Source organism: Pygocentrus nattereri, chromosome 17 (assembly GCF_015220715.1).
Source record: "Pygocentrus nattereri isolate fPygNat1 chromosome 17, fPygNat1.pri, whole genome shotgun sequence".
Lineage (NCBI taxonomy): Eukaryota > Metazoa > Chordata > Actinopteri > Characiformes > Serrasalmidae > Pygocentrus > Pygocentrus nattereri.
In genome coordinates this window covers 27,200,913-27,217,871 of record NC_051227.1, presented here as the reverse complement: position 1 = coordinate 27,217,871, position 16,959 = coordinate 27,200,913, and the positions used below count along the sequence as shown (strand labels likewise).

At 38.7% G+C, this 16,959-nt stretch overlaps 1 protein-coding gene across 3 annotated transcripts in view; it reads right to left on the bottom strand.

The window, feature by feature from the left end:
- The window catches only part of fndc3a (fibronectin type III domain containing 3A), a 71,888-nt gene that overhangs the window by 40,136 nt on the left and 14,793 nt on the right, over positions 1 to 16,959 (bottom strand). Inside the window, exons 1-2 of one of the 3 annotated variants that reach the window (XM_037546650.1) lie at positions 4,770 to 4,822; positions 70 to 145 (exon numbers count right to left, since the gene is read on the bottom strand). In XM_037546650.1, coding sequence (XP_037402547.1) covers positions 70 to 145; positions 4,770 to 4,781 — 88 coding nt within the window. In that variant the 5' untranslated portion in view covers positions 4,782 to 4,822. Of the gene's footprint in view, positions 1 to 69; positions 146 to 4,242; positions 4,369 to 4,769; positions 4,823 to 16,959 lie in introns of those variants that run through there. The other 2 variants (XM_017696800.2, XM_017696799.2) reach the window with 2 other exon arrangements.

Here is a 16,959-nt window from a genome sequence, read left to right as displayed (position 1 = left end):
GGAAAATTCTATCAGTAGAAAAACAATTAAAAAAAAAAAATACAGAAAAATTTGTTGTCAAATTCTTACCTGTGATACACTGAAATTGACCATCCTCTCGCTGGATCGTGAAGGCCTCACCTGGGTTTACCTGCACCAAGATCACCTGAAAAAAGACAATAACAAAACAAGAGACTCACTTTGCATGTGTTGTGAATCAGCAAGCAAAAGTTCGGTAGTATTTATGCTATTCTTACTTACAGCTGGCTGGATAAAAAAGAGCAGAGGCTGACATGATCGCAAGGGCATACATCCTAGTTAAACTGTCTTATCCTTGTTTTTATAAAACTAGTATCTTTGTTGGTCTTTTTAAAAAAAAAAAAAAGAAAATTGGACTTGTTGATTGGACTATGCATCCTAGTTGGAAGCTGAACATACAATAGATAAGAAAAGATCAACAAGCTGCTCAGCCTGCCCCAAGTATATTTCTAATATTCTCTTCCTTGTTGCTAAAAATACGTGACTGATTCACAAATAGTTTGTAATCACTTTTGAAGATTGCAGGAAATAGAAATCATTTTTCATTCTCCAGATTTGACACTTAAGTACTCTCAAAACCACAGGAGTATGTTTTCAAAAAGCACTTAAAATCAACAGGAGACATGAAATGGATTCATCTTTAACTATAAACCACAGAATGGCATTCACATAAAAGCCATTAATTGAGCTCTCCCCAACAATGTTTGTACATACATGTAACACAAGAATTACAGAAATGCATGGAGCAGAACCAAGTACATTTTAAGAGTCCCTCTCTTGAACGTCTTAAATTACATATCAAAAAAACGAGAGATTGAAAGAATAACAGGACTTTCTTAATAGGATCTCATTTTATTCAAGGATTGAACAACCTAAGCCCAAACTCCTTTACATATTCCTGCTTGGCCTGTGCAGCAGAAGTATCTTTAATACAAAACAAATATATTCCCGTTTTCATGAATATGATGAGTCAAAAGCTTTGAAAAGCTGATTTTAAAGGAACTAAATGAAACAACAACACCTAGTGTAACAATACATAAGATTCATAATTCAGTATGATGTGACCATCATGCCTTGATTCTACACATTTTTCAACACAGCAAAAATAAGGAATGTCTGGAAATGTGCCTATTAACATGCTTATGTTTCCATTTTATGTTTGTTAGAACATTCAACATAAAAATACACTAAACTAAAGCCGTTCTTTATAATAGAAAAATCAAACCTAAAATCATAAAGCAAATACGGCGTGAGAAGAAAAATGAAAAAAGCTGGCACCACAGCTCCATATTGTTTAAAGATGCAGAACAGTTGCTTTTTTTATTTCTATCAAAACATTTCATCTTCTAAAAATGTCCCTAAATGGCCTTAAATGTTTTGTATTGTTTCTTTTTTCTATCGACTCTCCATGAATCTTAATCTAGTAAGCACTCAAGACATCCTCTCGATTGCCTTTGCACCAAACATGAAGTCAAGTTTACTATTGCACAGGGTGGAATGATCCTGAAGAGAGTAGTAATTTAAAGTAGTTTTCAAACTGCCATAAGCAGTACAAATCAATGTTCAGGGAATGTTCACTACTGTTAGCTTTGTGCCAAAATAAGACTGCAAATCCCACAGAGGCATGCAGGGGAAATTAGCATCATCATATAAATGCTGATAGGACAAACAAAGGTTACTAGCAAAGCTTCAATGTTCAGTGGCATTGTAAAAATATAATGAAAAAGAAAAGTTAATTAACATAGTGGAATATTCCACGTTTTAACTGCTACAGTAGTCTGATTAGTTGAGAAGCGTTTGGTATTTTCCTCAGTAACTATCTTAGCATCAGTGTCTAAGCAAAGATTTTCTGAAGCTTACTGTTTATAACACTGATTTAATGCACATAAAAAAAGCAGAAAATAAATACATTACACAAGCTTTCTGGTCAGCAGCTGTGGTGGAACAACTAAACAAACTGCAATTAGCTAGAAACAAACATAAGTCAGTAAACAAGATGGGCTATGAAAATGCTATACAGACTCGATGGAGCGAAAAGAGATTCAGGTTAGATTCTGCGTCAGACGTATGGCTATCCATAAAACACAAGGCTGGTACTTTTTGGTGAAAGGAACTGCCGATATTAAAGGACATTTGATACAACATTATTTGCTTTACGCTGAGGTTGAGTGAGAATATGCAAATATTCAAACGGTCACGAAAGTTAAAATAAATGAAATAGTAACTTAGGATGTTTGATTATATGCCAATTAGCTTTTAAATGTTATTCTCTCTGATACTTTGACATGTCTGGAAAAAAAAAATAGATGGCTGAACTCCATACTCCACTAGAGAGCACTGTAAAACTTACGTTCATCAAAGGAACTAGCCTGTTTATTATTGATATTATTATCATTATTGTTATTATTATTATTAATAATAATAATAATAATAATAATATCAATAATAATACACGTGGGCTAATGATCAAACCACAAGATAGTATGCAAGCAAAGAGCTAGACAAAACTAATATATATATGAGGAGTGTACATTTCCCCCTGTATTCCTTTTTCAAGAGCACATTAGGAGGGATGGTGTGTCTTCATTGTGAACTTACTCTACTTACTTTAATTTATTACACGTCACAAAAAATAAGCAGAATTAAAACGAGTACTTCATTTTTCCAGCCTGTTGTGCAGAGTGTATTGTACAATGTCCATGAACACTGAACAATATAATACGATACAATACTCTGTATTATCACACCACAACACGCTGGTTAATGAAGTGTAATTAAGAGATTCAACTTTTTAAGAATGTCTTTAAACAAAAGTCAAAAAGTAAAAAAAACTGACATACTGCTCCTTTAACAAAGCACTCTCCCATTTCTAATAAACCTGGTGCCCTGGGCTGCCATTAGCTCATTCTGGAATGGCAGTTGTAGTGAAGTAGAAGGCAACGTCGCCGGCTATGACGTCCAAACCCACGTCACTTGCACCGGCTTGAAACGAGATTGAAAGACAGTAACAGTGCTCATCATAGGGCCACTTGTTCCATGAAATCAATCTGAGTCAGTCTTCCACTGAGCCTTTGTTAAGAAGCATTCATGACACATCTGCCTTAGCAGAGAGCAGGAGCGCTGATCTATTTCAGCAAAGCAGGGGTCCTGATCCAAGGGCCTTCACCAGGAAGTCTTTTCATTTGAAGACTAAGGAATAGGCTCAGAGTCTCATTCTAGACACTGACACTAACAGCACAGATTTCATGTATGGAAAAACTGTAAGACTACATCATGGACTGAGGTGAACCTATTGTTAAGGAAATACAAGGTAGCTGAAGCATTATTAGCCTTTTGTGGGCTTTACATCTTTCACATCTGTCAAAGCAGATAAGAGACCACCATGGATCTGTACAGTCAGTCCGGTTCTCGGACTATGATTGAAACAGTAACCATTTCTGACCTCTCTTTCATCATGACTGATTTATTTCATTGATAAATCAAGTAAGATAGCGGTAATTAAATCAGATGTAACAGAACTTTATGAAAGCATTAAGTTAAGGCTTCAGTGATGTAGAATAAAAGCAATCAACATGTCTGATGATACGTCATAGAAACGTAAGTACAGCATTCTGTAATCTTCATAACACTGAACATATGTATTAAATGTATTAGAACAAGTGAAATCAAAACTTTTTTTCTTTCAAAAAAAAAAAAAAAAAAAAAAACTAGCTCAAACTAAAACAGGAACAACAATATAACAACTTACAGCTACAGAAATATCTTGCCTGAGCCATTCCCACATTTTTAAAATTAATTTCAGCAATAAGCAGATGTGATTCTCTTTTAGAGAGAATTTCAAGTGCAGAACTGAAACATAGTGCTGAGGCTTAAAAGAAGCTCACAAAGCTGATGAGGTTTTACACACGAGACCCCAAGGCTCACACTGCTGTAGCGCAAAAACAACCACCAACCACACTAAAAGAAAGAACAAACACACAAACCACATGCACAGCTGCTACAACGCATCCTTGAATATGCAGCCTCAATTTCACTACTCTGAGAAAGGCATATAAGCATGAATTCACAGAGCAGCTCAACCTCATTCAACTGTGGCATTTCAAGATAACCGTGCTTAAATCCTGAATTTCAAAAACAGAATATTCCTGTAAGAATATTCCTACCCAAATAAAGGGAAAATAAACCAAAGCATGTACACACACTGAGCGCATGAATTCAGTTTACCTCAGTCTTGTTGCTCTCATACTGCCTGTACTCCCACGGCATGGGGGTCCGGCTGTGGGTCTCCCCCAGCACAGCCATCCTCTGCACTTCCTTCTCACTGCCTGTTCCCATTCATGAATGCCACCAAGACAGAAGCGCGCGCGCGCGCGCACACACACACACACACACACACACACACAAATCCCTACGTGCACACACACACACTTAAGCATGTTGTAAAACACCCACACAAGCAATGGTAAACAGCGATGCATGAGCGAGACCATGTTACGAGGGGGTGGCAGGGGGAGGTCTTATTGAATTAGAGTCAAGGTGCTATTCGTTCATTTTGGCTGCGCACACAAGAGTGTGGATTTGACTTGCTTTCATGTGTCCTTTGTTCTTGCAAACAGCTGGGTATCATTCTACCATCCACATCAACCCTATGTGGAGAACGTGTCACGATGCTCTCCGTCTCCTCTTCTCTGGTGTCAGATACGACGTTCGTATGAGTGCGTGAGCTAGAAAAGGAATGAACTGTCACTTACTGTTGCCCGCATCTCTCCCTTTCATTCAGACGCGGCAGCTTCAGCAGGGCTGGCCACTGTTTGTTTATTTTTTGTATTTATTTATTTTTAAGAAAAGAAAAGAAAAAAAAATTCTAGTGCAAACCTCCACCCCCCCCTCACCACACACACAACAGTGCTCCGGGGGGTTGGAGTCACCTTCTCTCGCTTTCACCCGCCGCTCATGAGACTGGATGAACCGCTGCGGTGCAACTGACACATGGGGGGGGCCCTTCTGAACTCCTACCCCCACCCCCCCCAAAGCCCCAAGCTCACCACAGACCACTAGAAAGGAGGACGAAGGGTTCTCGCCTCTGGCTGCTGGATGGAAGCTGTTTACAAGATACGGGGAGCATATCCCATATTTGCTCTTTCCCTCTCAGCTTTATCTCCTCGCTTGCGCTCTCTGCAGCAGATGGATGGCTCTCCCTCTCTCTCGTTCTCATTCGCTCGCTCGCTTTCTCTCTCTCTCTCTCTCCCTCTCGCTCTGCCTCGCTGCCACCGCCAGTCTCCACAGCAACCCCTTCAACAAATAAGCCGTGGCGATGTCCGCAGCGCGCCGCACCGGGAGAAGGGAGGACAGCTAATCACCTGCGCTCTGGCACGAGAGAAGGGATAAAGACGGGGGGGAGGGGGGGGGGTGCTGACGGAAGTGAGACGGTAAGGCCACGGATGAGTGAACACTGTCATCCGCCTTTACTTCCGATTCAGAAGGAACAAAAAAAAAACAACTCACAATTCGCATCGAGTCAAGATTGTGGGACAGTTGTGGTGAGAATAAATGTGTGTGGACACCACACACACATGCGCATGGACACATGCACGGACATGCAATTAACTTAACCAAATCAACAAAAAACAACTGTATAACCAATGCTAGCGTTAATTTACTTTTCTTTAAACTTCCAATGAACATTTCCTATCTGAGAAGGCAGATAGTTCATTCAAGTTGATGAACATTTTTAATTGTAGGTGAGGGTGCAATAGGTAGGTTCAGCTAACATTGTGTACATACTGCAAATTTCTCTATATTGTCTTAAATTATTAGTAAAGTGTTTATTTTTACATAAATGGCTGCAACTGTAACAACTGAAATTTCCCCCTGGGATCAATAAAGGAATCTGAATCTGAATAAATGAGTCTACTAAAAAATTGCACACAGCTAAAAACAGCACGTTCATGACAACACCACAACTACAGTGACGTATCATATAAAAGAAATCAACCCATTCCCAGAAAGGAACTGTGAAAATGGGTGTGCAAAACTGAAATAGGACATGGTCAACAGCCTTTTAGAGCTACTCATGGCATTTTTGTTCATTTTACCTTGAGTTTATAATGAGTAGCATGTACAGTTTTAGAACTTTGTAAAACATAGCCCATCATTACATATTCCAGTAAACATTTCAGTTTTTGGTCATACAATTTTAAACATATTAAAGCTGTCAGCCCCTCAGTTTAAACAAAACTGAGTATCTAAATAGGCTACATTTAAGGCCTTTTACTTCATATACACGCTTATGCCTTACCCCACCTATCAGTCCTGCGTTCCACAAAACCCAGAAAAAGCATCTCAAGGCCAAATTGATGACATTCTGTGAGCATAACGTGCATGGCAAGTCAATGCTGGCTATGGCTACCAAATCAAAATATCAAGAAAAAGTCTGATCAGAGATGTTGATCCACACCTCCACAAATCGACAAGTTATCTTTGGAGTCCTGATCGTCGGTTACTGCCTGTGATAACAACCACACACCTAAAATAATGTAAATCTGCATTAGTCTACACAACGCTGGAGCCAAACACAAACAAATCACTAGAGTCATATAATTATTTGGTCTGTAAAAGGAGCAGTGATATTCTCAACTACCCAACAGCAACCCAAATGTTAAGAAGAGCCATTTTGTCCTTTCAACAAAAATCAATCCACTTTGTGAGTCACAACATTTTACGTCCATTTCATTGAAACAACGTTTTACCATCTTGGCTGTAAATATGTGCTCATGTCCTAGCATAGGCCAAAAATATAACCTACAAAAACATACCAACTTTTCTCTCCTTTAAGCTTTAGCTCAGCCGATTTTCTTGCAGGACAATTTTTCACAAAATTAAGAGTATTGCCATCCTCACCTTCTTGTTCAAATTTTCCCGTTTCATCTTAAAGGGTGCTTGAGGCACCAGAATGTAACTGCTGCACCATTTAAGGTGGAAAATTCAAACAAGAAGCTGGCAAACGGGAGGCTGACTTCAGCTTTGCAAAGTCAACAGTTTCTTGTTGCAGATTAAATGTATCAGGAAACCAGGGGAGTGCTTACAAATGCTAATAAGTCTCAAATTATCGATGTTTGTCTTAAATCTTGCTTTTTGTCATGTTTTTTAGCCAGTGCTAGCTTGACATTAGCTTAAGTTGTGTTGTCCCTGATAACGTATGTTTTAAATGCACTAGCTAAAGCAGAAGAGACCAAAACATTAGTTATGTTGCTAATCATCAATCTTTATCAACATTTAATGTAAAACGACACTCAAAATACAAAAGTACAGAATTTCTTCATCACCTGTCTGCTTGCGACCGAATAGCGAGAGCAGACTTTGGTAACGTTATGGGGAAGACGGCTGAAAGTTTTCTCTGTTTGTTCTCCCTTTCCAAAAGTTTCTCTGTTGGCTCAGACATTTAGCCTCTTTCCCCTCATGATGTAGGACTGTCAGGATGATATAAAAGTCTGCATGGTTTGTTTTTTGTTGCAGTTAGTACAGCACACCATGGCTATACTTCCATCTGTCAGGATGCTCTATTAAAATAGCGGTGCAGAAATGAATCAAAAGTCAATACTATTTATAAGGAATATTTTGTAATCTCAGTGTGTTTGTGCAGAATTCAGCTGATGTATGCGCTCATAAATCAGCACCCACCATTTGTTAAGAACTACTTGGTTTTCTCTTTTACACGAGCAGAAAAAATAAACCAAGTGGGCCTCCAAACCCAGTTATTCACTGCTTGACATGCTTGTGCACACGGTCACTCGCTCTCACACACAGCAACCCTAACCCTCCCCCACTCTCCATTTGCAAAGGAGACATGCTACACAGCTTCTATTAATACTATGATCGATGTGTAAGGAGATTAGGTCAGGGGGCTTCTCTGGCTTCTCTCTTAACGGACTACCTTCGCCTCACAACCCCTAGCTGTGTAAGGAACAGTTTTGAGGATATTTGGGTATGCTCCAACACAAAACTGCAATTCCCAGTCACTGTTTATTTTCTGCTTACAACTGACCATGGAAATCCTGCAGTATGTGCCAGTTCAGAAGAAAAAGCTAAGGAGAAGGAGGGAAAAAAAACCCACAACATGCATCAGAGTACAATGGCACAGGAAGTCATGGCTTCTAAGCTATTCCTTACTCTGCGCTATTTTTGAGTATACAATCCAGGCCAGATAATTGTCAGATTTTTTTAATTAAAGTATCAATGAGTGACAAGTTCAAAACGAAGAAACCTTTGAGAGTAATGCCTCAAAGCAACAGGCAATCACTCTACTAATCCCAGGGCAATAATGCTCATAATTTAGGAATTCTCTTGCTCAAGGTCCCGATTTACACTGGAAAAATAAGAACAAATACAAGGCAATTCTTCTGGGAATAGGAAAGCTTTCCTCAAAGGCAAAATCATATCTACTTTAAACAGGAGCAGAAATGAAGCAAGAATTACAAATTTAATTTTTGTAAAAACTACAAACTTTATTCATTGTGGAACTAAAATGTCAAAAGATAAGAGCGTCAGCATCCAGGGACATAACTGACAAATGATTTGCACACAGAGATTAGAAATAAGAACATGTAATTCCTTTTGTGGCGTCATGGACACAGTGAACTTGCTGGGGAGAAAGCACAAGGCTGTCAGGGAGGCGGGGACTGAGAGTGATTAGCAAACAGTGCTACAGCAGTTAGCGTTGGCTTTATTACCCTGGAAATGGGCCAGTGATGGCGTTGCGCTCACAACTGTTAACGTCTGACGTCTCTACCCCATTGGTGAGTCAGGGCTCAGGTTCCTCAGTATTTGTTCCTCTTTAATTGTTTACCATGTAGCGACGTGGCACTGCAGCCAAGTGGCCACGAAACAACAGCATGTGGCCTTGGAGTGGAAGAAGGTGGTTGTTAGCGTATAGCAAAGGTACTACAATGCAAAAAACTGTGGCAACAGAGATTATAAGCTGACCTGCCTGGCAGGTATCTGACCACTCTTTAATGGAATCTTACCTGAATATGCAGCTCATTAGCCACATTTAGGTCATACTGGTGCTCAAAAAGCCTTGCCTGAATCATTTGCATATAGAGCAGGTATAGGCACCCTTACAGTGCAAGCAAATGGAAGGAATCACGGCAGGACTCCAATACATGAATAAAATATATTGTGATTACGCTGCTGCATACTGATCAATGTATTTGTGATGAGCATTCTCTGTCAGTTTACCTGTCAGTTCACATTAACGAACACAAAGGTCCTTTAAAGTATGTAAAATTTTTCTTTATTTTGCAGAAACTCTCAAATGTTTTGTATTAATTTAAACATTTTAAGCAAATTATATTTGTGTCTCATTTGGAAAAATATATGTATTTTTTTTATATTTTGAAGCAAGTTCATTCATCAGAACAACCACAGGACACAGGTGGCTCTGAAGTGGCACACTAAAACGGAAACTTGACCAAGGGTCAAGTTTTGAAAATTTATACTCCAATAATTAGCATCATGCAAACTGCAGGGCTAAATCATTACACATTTGCCTCAACCTCTGCCACAAACAGACTTGCTCATGTGGTTTCTGACACAGTTTGCATACTGTTTAGAGTATCTAATGCACATCCCTAAACAGTGGGTAATTGGGGAGAAGAAGTTTATTTGGCATATGGCTTTTAGGTGATGGCTCTGGCGTAAGAGGCTGAAAAAAATCAGTAGCACAAAAAAGAAAAAAAAAAAAAGCTATACGTAGAGGAATTAATTTGAAAATATTTTATCATTAAAAAAAATAAATTAAAATTAAACACTTGAAAATCTGAGTAACTGAGGCTGAGATGTCAGATGTTAGCTGTAGTTTTAGCTCACTAGTACAACACTGGATGCTAATGAAGACTTGTCTTCCTTGAGGTATTTTGTCCCAAGTGGTCATAGTATCAACAGGTCATCAGATAAATACATTTTCACTGTTTCTGGAACTAGCCAACAACAGCTACAGTAGTTAGCAGTTATCAATATCAATAAACTATACTATATCCACTTTCATGTTCTTACCAACACATTTTGGGAATGCACTCATGTTTAGGAACTCCCGTTTTGAAGTGGTACAGCGTAAAACACATACTTATTCCCAAATAAGAACAAAACCATAATATTTTACAGTGCTGTTAAAAAATTAAACATAAAAGTGACATTTCTTTGCATTATTAGTTTCTATATAGTCTGTTTTTCCTCCATTTACGGAACAAGTACCCATAAAGGGATTTCAGTACTTGCACACCAGCACCTCAAACAGTTTACTGACTACTCAAGTACACGTGCACACCCTTAAATACTGTTAGCTATAACAAGTGCACAAATTTGTCGATTGCTACTGTTTATTTTAGCTAACCATCTTGAAGCCTGAATTTTATTTATTAGAGATTATCTGGCTAGATAATCTAGAATTAGGCATTCAGTTCACACAGTACTAACTGGTGGGGGAAAAACTTCCATTACTTAGCTACAGCAGCCTTATTCCTATTGTACAAAATTAAATAAGTAAACTTGGACACCAAACACGTCTTGGCTGTTTGTCCACAATTGTGTCAATCTCATCCTTGTACAACATCAGAATGCAAGTCAGTTACACCACTGAAGAGTCAGAAGCTTCAGTGATGCTGGAAGTGCATTTAGTGACTAGAATATAATCAACATGGCGATTACGAAGAGTTCATTCAAGCACACATAGGCCTAATGATAAACACTTCATTTAACTTGACTAAACTTAAATAGCCTTTAGTTTTTATTTATATTTCCTTTTTACATACTTGATGAGGCATACTTGATCACATAAATCAGTTAAGTGAGTTTTTCCAGATACATCTGACTGCAAACAAGTGCTGAGTGCTTTTCTGGTACCATAAATAGAACCGTCATTAACAGTCTTGGTTTCGGGGGGAAAAGATGTTAGAGAACCTTTAGCACAGAAGCTGAGAAAGACATTGGACATGAAATTACGGTGGGCAGGAGGTATCACAAACTGCTACTTTATGCAGTTGATACGCTACTACTGCAAACATAGGCAGAAGAATCTAGTCCAACCTTATTAAATTCTGGATTTTATATTAACTGGAATGATCAGAGGCTATGCCTCTATCAAGTTATTGCCCATCTACTTTGTTTCATCATGAGAAGTTTCAATGATCTTTGAAAGGCATCAAATAACTTCTGATTAAAATCATGGTCAGAGAAAATATCAATCCTCAACTTCAGAACACGAAATTTGGTTTTGCTAGGTGAACCAAAATTCATCTTTTCTTTTGAGGAAAAAATACAATCCATCAAAAAGATGACCTGTAATGTATTATATTCTATTCTATTCCACCCTCCTCAGAATATTCTTGACTCCCCTTTCAGAGATTTTGATACTCAGTCTAGATTTTCTATGGGGCAACTCACAGCACCATTTAGGAACAAAGAAATTACAAGAATATACAAAGAAAAGAGGGTTTTCTCTCCTTAATTAAAAAAAGCTGGAATTACATTAAACATCTATTTGATAGCAACAGTAAGCATTTTCTAAGCTTGTTAAACATGGTATACAAATATAAATGAACACATTCTGGAGGCATGTCCGAACGCGAAGTACCCTGTCTAAATGGTTTGGAAGCCCCCTTACTTGCCCCAAGGGCAGCCCGATTTAAGAACTAGATCAATATCTTGTAAGGGCATCCTTCCCAAGATTCATCACTTACAACAGGAACAATTATGTGACCCCTTACTCGAGGTCAAGAGACAGTGGATAGGGGACCTGGCTGTGGACATATCTACTGAAGATTGGTCATGTTTGAGCAACATCAATACAAAGAAATGGGCAGTAGGTTTACTCAGGTAAAAATAATACACAAATAGCATCAACTTTATAAATGGAATCTAATACCATAATACCAGCCAATACTGCTTAAGATGTGAAGGAAACAGCCCCTCCATACTACACACACTTTAGTCATTCCCAGCACTTGAGGACTGGTGGAATATTTTTCAAGAGATTATGTAGTACGTCCTACATAAAGAGGTGCCAAATCTCTGCAAAACTGTCTATTTTATGTTTAACCACTGAACATCAGGACTTTGACTTCTCCTCTTTTGAAAAGAGATGGATTATTCCAGCTCATGTAACAGCTAAATGGAGGAAAAGACATCTTCCCACCTTACGAATAATCGTCTACAACAATGGCACACTTAGCTGTTTATGACAGAGTGACAATCTCTACTGGAAAGGCTTGATCAATATATACACCAACTTGTATGTAACTTGAAGGTTAAGCTTAAAAGACAGGACACTGCTTTATACTTCTCTTCTCTCTCAAGCAATCACTGCAGACCAAGAGCACACATGCAAAATGCAGTGCTTGCATATTGCAGCCTTCTGTCATAGCAATACTGTGATCTTGTTTAAGAATTTCCCATACATCTCAAACACACAGTGGACTGCATCATGCACAAGCCCCTTTTGTTTTCATCTTATTGCTTTGATTGCTGTCAAACAAAAACAGCAGCACACCGTACAAGCAGAAAATTGCTTTCTGTAGCCAGGTAAACTTAATTTACTCTGGGTAAATTTTCTGTTCTTGGCTTTGGGCTGGACCCAGTTTTGCTGCATGAATGGCAGTCATAAGCAACTAAGTGCACCAGAACACAAACAGCAACCAGCAGTACAGCCCACTGGGTGCCAGTGGCAAGAAGTGAGGTGAGGGAGTTAAGCAGTGAAGGCAGGGCTCAAGTTGGAGAGTATCTGAGCGTCACTGTGGGGAGTATTGACTTACACAACGAAGCGCCCATGAAATCAATCTGACTGGTGGCGACTGGGGATGACTGTTCTCTACAAAGGCCTCTCCAGTATGTCTGCTACAGCTAAGACATGGGTGGGTGGTGGTGTAGGACCAATAAAGCCTTATGCAGTTAGTGCCTGCATCTTCAGCATGACTCACTCTTCAAACAACCCAAGTCTTCTCCCAGTAGTACATACTCCGTATGGTCATCCTATTGAGACAATTTTAAAAAATACAAACAGCAAGGGAAAAACGTGACACTAGTATGACAATGATATGAAGTAGTGGATGCTATTAAACTAGTATCTGCCTGAAACCAAGATTACTACTTAAAAAGAAGAAAAGTGTGATCAAAATGGTGTGAAATGTATTTCCTGAGCCCAAGGTCTACTAGGTACAGGAGAAACAGCCTGTTGACAATCAAGATCTCACCTAGACCTGAACACACTTGTGAACACCAAGACACATTACAGATCCTCAGTGACATCACAGAAAACACAAAAAGCCAAATTTCACTTGCAGTTTGCATTTTTTAGGACATCATAAGAGCTGAATAGGAGCAGACCAGGTTTTCTAAAACCTATAAAGCAAATGCAACCTTATACATTGTGTTATCAAGATGCTGTTGGTGATGAGTGAGAACTTGGCATGGTGAATAGGAAGCACTGTTATCTGAGACACATTTATAGCCCTACAAAGAACCTTCTCAGCCATCAGCCATTTCCTCTCTTATTAGTCATTACATACACCAAAAAAGAACCAGAGGAGAGAACACATTGCTATGGAAACATTGCTTAGTTCAGCAGTGACTAGGGGAAGGTGTACGATAAGCCTGGGGGTAGGGGTGTTAGGTGGAAGCAAGGGGATAAGATTAATGTCTGGTTCTGTCATTTTATGATTTGAGCAGGCATAGGTCTGGCAGAGTGGCCATAACTCTGGTGTTGTTGTAGACTGCGACACATGAATCCGCTCTGTTCTCAGGCCTGGCAATGGCTCCTCTTTATCAGCAAAATTGCATTCACAGCAGCAGAGGTGCACTATTACAGCTTTAAAGGCCTTCAATTAAGGCCTAGAACAAAGCAAACTAAAGAAATAAAAGAAAAGAGAAAGGCAAAACAAATCTCACAAATTAATAAAGACATAGTTTTACACTGAATCTCATATACTTTAGGTCAGCAGTCTCAAACTCAACTTACCCTGGAGGCCACGTTAATTACATAATGTTTTCCATCTAATATTTAACCTTACATTGTAAATTAAAATATGGTGTCACATATCAAATATATTGCACCTATTACAAAGGCAGATTTAACTACAGGTCTAGATTAGAATAAGAGGCAAGTTAACTATGGCTAGATTCCACCTGTTCCTACACAGCATTTAGTGTTCATCATGCTTTTATATTGTTTATATTGAATGGTTTGTCTTGCATGCAGCACTATTTGCTTTTGACACTGTACAAACCAACCTAAACTGATTTTACATAGATTATGTAAACAATATAATATACATAATTCTACAACATAATCTATCTAGTGTGTTCATAGCAAAAAATATACAGAAATACACCTATTGTTCAACCATACTGTGCTAAATGTGCATCTCCTATTGCAGACAACTGCTTTTCAGGGCAGAACATTAGACATGCACAGCATTTAGAAAATGACTTGATTGTATTATATTTTATTACTGTTTTTGCTACAGTGAGATGACTTGTGAATATTAAAAAATGCTGTCTGTCGAATATGTACCTTTGAGGCCAGAGCCCATCAAACAGACACCAACAAAAAGAAATGTTTGCTTGGTGTAACATTAATATTCCAGAGATGATCTAAAATTCTAAGGGTCTAAAGATGACCACTGGTTCTCTTTGTCCCCATCTTGAGATGGAAGATGAAAAAGCATGTGCAGGCTAGATTAGTGAATGCTCATGGAGATTGCCTCACCTACTTTGGCACCAACATTTATGGTTAAAAGTGAGCCAAGGAAAAGATAAAGAGTTCCTTTGAAGATGTGGAGCAAGCCCTACATAATGGAAAGATAATCATCATATGCAAGTATGTCACAATCACACAATTAATCTGACTGACTGCAGTGCTGCAATTGCAAAATAAAAAGCAAAATAATTTTTGGAGTTATTTCTCTCCACTGAATAGACAGATGGCCAATTGCTGTAATTAAAATGAGACATTATGTCTCAGTATAATATGGTTAACGGAGAAGTCTCTTATTAGGGGTAAATTTGGTCAACTTATTCATTGTATTAGTCATGATTAATTACAAAAAATGAATCATAGATTGATGATTAAACAAAAATCACTAATAATAATTCAATGATAAATAGAACATCATTCATACCTGAGAATTATTGCTTAAGCAAGATCAACTAAAGATCAAATAAAAAATAATAAACTGTATTCATGACACCATACATTCCTGCACACATTTAATCAATTTCAAGAAGGTGTATAATGTTTATTGGTGCACATAATGCACTAACCATCCAAAGCTAACAAAAAAAAAAAAAAAAAAAACACATCTACACTGATTGCATTTCACTGTACCTTGCCAAAACAGTCCAAACAGTGCCTTAAACCATGTTGTTATCAGGCATTGGATGAACTTAATATTTGATACATTTGTTGTGACATTTAGAGGAAAAAAGCAAGGAGATGCCAATTGTAAAATGTCAGACTACATTGAAGTAAAAAATGAGTATCGTGCTGGTAGTTTACAATAGATTGCAGGTTGAAACATCAAAGCCCTAAAACAGGCAACATCTGGTCTGTTTAGGCCTTATAGTTTACAACACAACCTACCCTGGAGCAAGCTGCTACAGTGATTGAGCTGTGTAGATATTGAACCACTGCAGTGTTTTTGTTGTGACAAGCTTCAGGTCAGGCATTCTGACTAAAACATTCGTCAAACTAGACAAATATATCTCTTAACATCTCTTTGAGCAGGCGTTCCCCCTTCAACACTTTACCAGTCATGTAAATTTCATACAGAGAAATCAATTCTACCCCCTCTCAACTCTGCTACTCTAAAAACACCCCACAATGGCACAGACACATAAAACCAAACTGTTTCAAAACTGCATATAAATAAACTGCTGGAGGCTCGGAGAAGAAGGCAAATAAATAAAGCACAAAAGGGCAGACATCAGAACTCTCAGGTAGGGCCTTACAAAAGAAAGATGGAAAAATGGTTCTGGAAGATCTTTACAATTGGGAGAACAGCTGGGTACCTGGACTATTAGGTAAGCATTGATAAACAGGAGTCTGATTCATCTGGGTCCAGCTCCACTGCACACAAATAAATGGGCAGAGAGACGAGAGCACAGAAGAGAACAGGAGAAGGAGGGTGGGCAGCAGCACATGAATGGAAAATGTGAATCACGCATATTCTGCTTTGTTTTCGTAAATGATGATGCTGGCAGGCTGTGACTCCCGCCCAACACTCATTTACTCTCCCTGGTTTCTGCTCTGATCTGGCTAAAGACTAACGCACCAGTGGTGCGTTAATACCAAACAGCACATTGGGTGACGAGTGTGCTGGGGGAGGGGGTGGCTGAGTGAGCGTCTAGCAAGAAAGGTCAGGGATAGTGGGGTCACCCATCGTGGTACATTCTCATCACTGTCTTCATGCAGCTGCATCGCTCTGTCAGGGCCACAAACCCCCCACAGCAGCATCAGCCAAGATCTCCTGCCATAACGCACACCTTCTCACACATTGTGTAGCAATTAAAATATATAAATAAATTAAATTAGGGCTGCATAATGACATCAAAATCACATTGGTATTGGAAGACTGCTGAAAAATAAAGATTGGTAGCAATATTTCAGCGATCTAATGATGTTGTTACTGTACTCCAGTAGGTGAGCAACGATTATTCGACTTTGTTGACTAAAATCGCCGAATACATTAGTTCCCAAATAATTTAATAGTTGATTAGTTGGTGATGTCACACATGATCACACATGTTTCTTGCACTAACCATGAATGTTTTGACATTGCGGCTTGCTGGAGAGTTACCACAAGTGCAATGGCAGCCTCAAAAATAAAAAGTCTGGGAGCATTTTACACTGAACTCTGAAAAAAATGTCAGTTGTGCTATTGTGTGTCAGTT